At 40.6% G+C, this 8,371-nt stretch overlaps 1 protein-coding gene across 1 annotated transcript in view; it reads left to right on the top strand.

Moving 5' to 3' along the window:
- The first annotated feature begins 395 nt into the window (after positions 1 to 395).
- cpne7 (copine VII) overlaps positions 396 to 8,371 on the top strand; it is a 28,090-nt gene continuing 20,114 nt past the window's right edge. The window contains exons 1-3 of the mRNA XM_084540777.1: positions 396 to 744; positions 4,418 to 4,600; positions 5,532 to 5,606. Of these exons, the coding sequence (XP_084396903.1) occupies positions 571 to 744; positions 4,418 to 4,600; positions 5,532 to 5,606 (432 nt within the window). The 5' untranslated portion in view covers positions 396 to 570. The remainder of the gene's footprint in view (positions 745 to 4,417; positions 4,601 to 5,531; positions 5,607 to 8,371) is intronic.

Raw genomic sequence — 8,371 nt, 5'->3', positions numbered from 1 at the left:
TGATTTTATCAGCCATGTTTTACCTATTGTTCCTACCTTTCATTCCTCTAAATACGTTTGCTATCTCATGTTTAGTAACGGACACAGAATTAAAACAGTTATTAAGGCAGTATGTGGAAAATAATTACACCAAGTCAATCATTTTGTATTTTAATTTTATGTGGAGAGCTCTCTAATTCAGAGAGACTCCCTCCTTCTGTGTAATTGAGGAACTGAGCGTTTAAAGAGGTGGCACTCAGTTTGACCATCTTGAATGAATTTTTGCAGGAATTTGATCTAGACTCCTAAAAGCACCTTCATGACCTGTCTCTCGTCGTCACCGAGGTGAGATGATATCCCTCACAGAGGGATAAGCTCTGACAGGCAGTGATAACAGCTTGGGTTTAGTTTGGTCCCCTGGGACTCAACAAGAATCTCTGTTTTTGTGACATCTGTACCAAGTCAGAAGGGCCTGTCTCCTGTGAGCGTGCCACGTCTTTACTGAGATCCCTCAGCCGCCTGCTAGATTGTCTTTCATCCCTCGGAGAAACCAGCAGCCTCCCACCGTAGCTCCTCTCTCCCTGAGCCAGGATGAATGATGTTCAGGAGGCCACCTCCCCTGCGACCAGCCTCAGTGGTCCAGCTGCCTGTGTCTGCAAAGTAGAGCTGCGCGTGTCTTGCAAAGCTCTGTTGGATCGAGACACGCTCAATAAGTCGGACCCCTGCGTCATACTGATGGTACAGACCAATGGACAGTGGACTGAGGTGAGGCCCCTCTTTTTCTCCCATATGTACAGTTGATGTACAAATCAATCCACCATCTCTTTTAATCTCCTTGTCTGAGTCATTATCCACATTATTTAAAAATAACCTTGACTCACCCATGAATAAGAGCAAGTCAAATGCAGCATCCTGGGGTTGATCTGAGCAACATGTTTCCTAGTGATTAAATAATAGTTGCTCAGCCCTCCCTCCCTGTATCACATATCTGGAAAGGCTGAGATTTTACAATTAAACACTGGTGATGTGTGAAATATTACAGATTACAGTGATATTTCTATCTCACTCCAGTTATCTCCAAATCTGTGCAGTCAGTCAGCCAAACGGTTTGGTTAACTTGCAGCTGTCTTGTGGAAAACATTATGGCACCACAACAGCTGTCTGCTTCACAGTTACAAACAACAAATAGAGTATGTACAGTACAGTTGTCTGTTTCCACAGTGCAATAATTCAATAACAGATTGTGTTGTCTGCCCTGAAGGATACATATTAAGTTTGACATGTCTACATAGACAAACAGTAATTTGCAGCATGATGACTTGTGTTCCGGTTAAAATTGTTAAGTGTGTTGGTTTGGTCCCAATCTGATTCGGAGTGTAGGCAGCCGGTCTCCCATTTCCCCGTTAATTAAGTCATTTAGTTTGTGAGCGAAAGCCAAAACACAGGTCTCCATTAAGTAGAGGAAAGTGTGACAGGGGATATCTAATTATATAGATTTTTTTTCCTCTTCTACTCTTCATCTGACAAAAAGCTCTCCTTTCAGTGAAATAGGAGATAATAATTAACTGTAAGTCTGCCAGATCTCTGCCACATGGGAACCATTTGTTAAAGATGCTCAATGAAATGTTTGGGCTATACGAATGTGGAACCTCCTCATGCTATTCTTAGGCAGGGATGATTAAAACCACTTGGCTGACAGAGCTTTGGAGTTTTCTAGGTTTTAATTTGAGGTTGTTACATGAGAGGACTGACCTGGGTTCAATGTAGCATCAATTCATAAGTGGCTATTTTTAGCTCCTTTAACGGAAGCAAATTGATATGAAATCACATTGCCCCATACTCTGTTGTCAGTGATACATCTATCTATCTATCTATCTATCTATCTATCTATCTATCTATCTATCTATCTATCTATCTATCTATCTATCTATCTATCCGTTCATTCATACGTACATCACAGTTGTCCAATGATTTGCTGTCAAATGCCTCAGTTCTGGGAGGCACCATTGCTTGTGCAAACTGTTTACTTACATCAACGACTGAGTAAGAAGCAGAGCCCACTCACATCACCAGCATGTCTCCCTCTTTCTCCTTTCTGAGCTCAAGCTGTAAGGCCCCAGTTGACTTGGAAGTGCTAATTGTTAAACTGCACATGCATTATTCCTTATTTCACCACCTGTTTCCTCCAAGGACAAATGCAGAATCCGGGTGGAGATGACATGACATTTTCTACTGACGTAGACCTGTCTGCTTTTTCCTGGAGTCTACGTGCTCCTGTGATAATGAGTTATTTCAAAAACCTGATCTTTCTCTGGTTCTCTAACCTAAGCTGCATTGGCTCGCTATGGTAAAGATACATGCTCGGCCTACCTGGAAGAACTGACTGAAGAAATGAATCTCGCATGACAGTTTTCTCTTTATACCTCTGGCCCCATGCCAACAACAAACAGGCGTCACAGACCTTGGCGCAATCTATCCTATGTAGCTCTGATTAGCTTTCATCAACAAACAGACTCATCAGACTCATCCCAAATCTGTCCATCCAGATGGCACAAAGAGACAAAGAGGAGGCAAGAAAAAACAATAAAGAAGGTAAATGAGGGTGAGGAGGCCAAGTCCTAGTTGGTAGTTCTTTTCTTTCTTTGTAATATCTGCCTGCGTATAATGGAAAGAATCGAGCAACACCCTATCCCAGTATTATTATATAATCGTTGCTGTTAACCAGACAGTTATACTAGTTTATCTGCCAAAGACTGATTAGTTTCAACCCCGAGCAATTAAATTTTTCTTCAAGCAAATTAAATAAAATGATATTAAACAAGAAAAAAACGCCATTCATTCAGAACTCACAGGGTATAATAAAAAGGATTAATGAATTAACACATCCAGCCTAGGCTAAAAACCACAAATCAAATGCTTTTGTTCAGACGTTTTAGGCAGATGCCCTTTCTCATAATGTAAACCGGCGAAATAAGATCAAAAACCACAGAAATACAATAAACAAGGTTTTACAGTGCAATTACAGGCAGCTTACAGGGAATAGAGCAAATGCAGATGCTTCCACACAGGTGGGAGGCCTTTTGTTGTTTTGATCGCCTTAGAGGGAGGGCTCAGTGCAAATGAATACAAATATATTCTGACTCATCACCATTCCCACAATGAAACATTTCTGTCCCACCGTGAGTGTTTTGTTTTTTTTGTTTTTTTCCCAGGAAGGCAACGCCTCCATGTGACGTGTCACTGAAAAACAACATCAGTCATGTTTTTCAAATTCCACAGTCGCCAGGGTCAGAGTGTGACCATAAACTCTGACATAAAGGGGAAATATGACTAAAAATTTTGTATGAAAAAGCAAAGTCTACTATTCAACTGTGGTAATTGAAACATTGGGAAATAAGGACTTCAGTAATGTATGTCCATACTATCCTTATTCAAAACGAAATTATAGCTTTAACCACGGGATAAAGACGACCCGTCAATCAGCGTGTCCGACATTATTCGTCCAACATTCCACTCGAAAACACAAAATGAGGAAACACCTTTTGGATAGTCTATAATTGGGTACTAGGATAACTAAAGGTGTTTACTCGTGTAGAAACAACATCTGCTAAGATGTTTGTAAGATGTGTGACTCATCTGTGGTGTGACAGTATGACCGTACTTCTTATTCGAAATACTGGGTTGTTGTTGGAATGATGGAGAGTCCAGCTCAGTCCTTTATTAGATCTACACCTCACATTATCTCTCCCAGTGCCACAAATGAGAGACAAGAGTGAGCTAAAGTCATCATGACACTATCTCTGCAACTGCTGCGCTTACAATGAAGGCATTATTTTTCAGGATATCAAAGTGTACGTTGTTTCTCCTTTGTGGCATACAGTTTTGGTACATTTAGGCTTAAGTGCCATGCAAGCATCCCACATTGAGCATCCTCATGCATTGTACATCAACCTAAATACAGTGTGCATTGAAAAGTCGGTGTCTGTTTTTTGCTGTATATATTTATGAATATCCGTAGACTAAAAATATTACGTTTAATGATGATTTGCCCTTGTGACAAACTGGGCAGCATGGAAATGTTCGTGGAGCTGTGTGGGGGCTAAATCCTTCACCCTGAGCAGATGGGGTCTCAGAGAGCTCAGCTTTTCCTTGTCAGGCAGTCAAAGACAAGCACGGATGTTTTCTCAACGCTGAGATTAAATGTCAGAGCCTTCCAATCATCTCTCGTATCATCCTCTTGACGGAATGCAATAACATTTGCCCTCCTATATAGGCTGGTGTTCCTCAAAATAAGTAGGAAGACGAATATGCTGACATAAGATACAGCGTGTAAAATAATTACCCTACGACCAATTTTTGCTTTAATTACACTGTATTATGTATTGCGATAAGGAATATTAGTGTGTGTGAAAGTCTAATTTGGTGTGCTGCTTCTCAGCTGGACAGGACAGAAGTCATCAAGAGCAACTTGCACCCAGTCTTTGGAAAGGTTTTCTCCCTGGATTACTACTTTGAGGAGGTTCAGAAGCTGCGATTCGAGGTCTACGACATCCATGGCACTCACAGCATTGGGACCCGTGACGATGACTTCCTTGGAGGGGTGGAGTGTACTCTCGGCCAGGTAGGCACATGCTCGCTAAACCATTCTGGTGGGTTGTAATAACAGTGGTTTCCAAAGTATGCCGATGCTCAGCTGTGGTGGGCAACTGTTGCTATAAACCCTGAGGTGACCCGATCAGTTTCTAAATTTAAAGCAGGCTTACTGGACATTGCAATAAACAATTGTTTTTCGATGTTTAGCTCAGGTTGCAGTATCACCAATTACCACCTACTTAAAAAAATAAACTGACTGTTCACAATCATTTTATTCAGTACGTCATGTACAATTCTTTATAGAGGGGTACTGGGATAAATAATGTGCCATGATTTGAAATATTTACAATTCTACCATTGCACCTAATATAAAATAAGTGCAGTCACATAATTCACATTCAAATGACATCTCTCCCTTACGTTAAAGCAGCAAGTTAGCCTCTCAGTGAAATCAGACATTCAAGTGACTGGTTCTTCTGTGTTTCACAGAGATGTCTTGATCGCTACCTAACTGCTAGTCATAGCAGTCCAAAACCAATAAACAAAATAAAATTAACAGGCTGTTAATTACTAGGGTAAGCCATGTCATTCAGAAAAAAAAAAACATGAGAATCAGTGAGGACAGCTGGAACGATCTGCATCCATACTAACATCACCCAAAGGTCCAGACTAACGGTACTCCTTGAAAAGTAACTGACTGGACTATATTCAGAGCCACAGGGTGACGGTACAGTAGAATAAATTTTTCTGCCATAAACACTGTGATCTCTGGGTGTAACAGAACCAAAACATGCAGATGAATATCTCTGTGTCTATGATGTACATAGCAAATATAACAAATGCTGCATATTCGCTGCTTAGATTAAGTGATTGATACTTATCGCTGGTGTTGATAACTCAGATCTTGGAGTGCTGCTGAGGACTGAAGGCCAACATCGTCTTTATCTCACTCTTTGCAGATTGTGGCTCAAAAGAAGATGGTGAAGCCTTTGTTGCTGAAGTATGGGAAATATGCCGGCAAATCCACCATCACAGTAGGTTACAGAGTTACTTTGTACTTATGACCTTACTGCTCGGGTGAATTAAATTGTCTGGATTGCTGGACATCAAGAAAGTGGAAGAGCTGAGCGAAATAATGGAGGGTGAATCGATGGGTAGTAGCATTAAGCACAGCAGTTCATACTCGGGCACCATAATGTATCTGAACATTTTCTCTGTATTGCTTTTCCAGCCCGATTTGATTGGAACCAGTTTACCTCCAGTAAACCCTAGAAAAAAATAAAAAGATGAGACTGAAGACACTATAGGGTGGTGTCTATTTTTAGTGGCAGCTACAAACATGCTAACATACACACAAGGAAGCAAGACAATCCATAAGAAATGATGCACCTATAAGAAATCCTGTCTCAGATACGAGAGAGAAAAGCCGGTGGTTAGTTTATTAATCACCATCACAGAGTTAACAAACCAGTGCCAGTGGTTAAGCTCTATTATGCACTCTGGTCTGCAGAGTAACTGCTGTATCTTGTTTGTTTGGAAATTCACAAGAGAACCTCCTCTTCTAATGAATTTATGGCAGGCAAGATGCTGCAAGGCCTGTTCTTGTCCACGATATTGGATTGCTTCATGCATTAGAGATGCTTCTATGGTCTTGTGTCAGTGAACTTGCAAAGTTCTGCCTGAACTCAGTCCCTTTTCTCACAATGTGCAGGAAATCGCTCCTCATTTATTCTCCTCGCTCACTGCTTACAGAAACGACCTCAAAGTCAGACTCATCAATTTTAAAATCCTTACAGTTTAAACTCTTGCCAAGATATGACTTTATTTAAGCTGGAGCCAAGAGCAAAGACCAAATATTGATAATTCAGTGCACCAGCATAATGTTGATCCATTACCCAGTATGTTGTGGCTGCCCACATGTGACATGACTGCACAGATATTTGTTTATTTTTAACAGGTCTTCACATTGTGCATTTTGTTTGTGCTTGTCTCACAAAGCATGTATAAAGGTTTTTTTGTTTGTTTGTTTTTTTTTTTTTGGTGAAACCAAGATTAGACACCCAGAAGAGGGCTTTAGGTAATCATTAGGTAAGTTCAAAATCTGAGCATGTGGATCCATTTCCAGAAACAAATGAGACAATTTGGAGAATTTAAACAAAGTTAGTTATGTTGTTGTCTACAAATTCTCTAGGCAAACAGCTCAGGCTAGAAGACTGCTTGTTGGTTTTGAGGTAACTAGTCGTTACAGAAGCAGCTTTGGGACCTACCTCACTTGTTCTTGTATGGGTTAAATGCAGAGAATGCATTCCTGGCAAATAAAGGTGACTGGGTTGGAACTCGGCTCATTAGATGCATGCAAAAATTGCTATTAGCAGTTCCTGTTTGCAGCGTACTCATGGATGTGCAGCCAAACCAATGCATGACTTCTATACTGAAAAAGGGACGCTTCTGAAGTTCTGGAGGCAAAAAGAATATATGATTTCTGAGAGAACTAATGAACCTGCACGATCGACATTAGGGATACATCAACAAGTGAAAGTCATACACTATCTAAAATATATCTATGTATCACTCACTAGTTCAGACTTAACCGAGATGTGCCTCTAAGAGGAAGAAGAAGAAGAAGAAGCTTTGATGTCAGTTGGGCAGCATCTGTCTTAATGTTATAGGGTATGGCTTAAGGATAAATGAACATCTGTTACATCAGCTAATCAGGGTCAAGTAAATAATAAATCTGATGTCTGTGGTGACATTCCTGCGCTGGTGCGCTAGGGCACCGTTGGTGATGGCCTTTACGTCAAAAAGCAATCATTGTTTATCAGAACTGAAGAGGGAAATAACTATAGCTATAGAGATGGAGTAGGCCATAGCAACTAGAAGTATGGTGAGCGCTGAAAGAAGAAAGGGACTGTAAATTGTTGGGATGTGTCATTCACATGCGTCAGCAGTGACTATATATTTACACTCATTACCAGAGGGGGGTTTAGGGTTCTTGTTGGTGATGCTTTGTCAAGATCACCACCTTCAAAAAGTGAAGGATTATGCTTGGAGATATGCTTATCACCACTGAGGGTCAAATGCAGTTACTATGCGTGGATCAAATGCTGATTGGTTGAAAGGTTGACTGGAGTAGTTGCTGGAAATTATAACAGATAGAAGATGTTCGTAGCTCCAGTACAGTACCACGTCAAAGTCTTTGCAGCACCTTAACCATGACAAGCAGATGACTAATCCCAGCCTTTATCATAAAAAAGATCTCAAAATGTCCAACAAGGACAGACATTTCAGAATACACACAGAAACAAATTCTGCATGCATCTGTTAGAAATGTTTTGATGTGGCTTTTCCGTCCATTACCGGCCACTGTAGAGCCATAGTTCTTGCAATCCAGTGAGACGTTTCTGACAGTTTCAGTCAGAGGAGAAGAAAGCGAACTTCTCTGTCTTGGTACACAGAAAGCAACAGAGCCTGCTCTGTGCTTCAAAAAACAAAACAAACAAACAAACAAAAACACAAGTCTAAAGAAACAGAACAGCAGCCATTCAAAGAAGATAGATCTTGGATGTTGCACTACACTGTACTGTATGTGATAACTTCAACACCCATAAAAAGTTAAATCCACAAGTTGAGATAACCTCTGATAATGGGGGTCTCCAGTTTCTACCTAATGGGTCTCTCCACTCTCTTGTTTTATGTCCAGCAATCCTGTAAAAGCCACTTCAAAAGATTATCTATGTCAACGGTGCAAAAGCAGAATCTTTTTACAATAGCAAGGTCAAATTATACCTAGCAGATATGC

The sequence above is a fragment of the Chelon labrosus genome (assembly GCF_963514085.1).
Source record: "Chelon labrosus genome assembly, chromosome: 3".
Lineage (NCBI taxonomy): Eukaryota > Metazoa > Chordata > Actinopteri > Mugiliformes > Mugilidae > Chelon > Chelon labrosus.
This window is presented reverse-complemented; position numbering and strand designations above follow the sequence as displayed.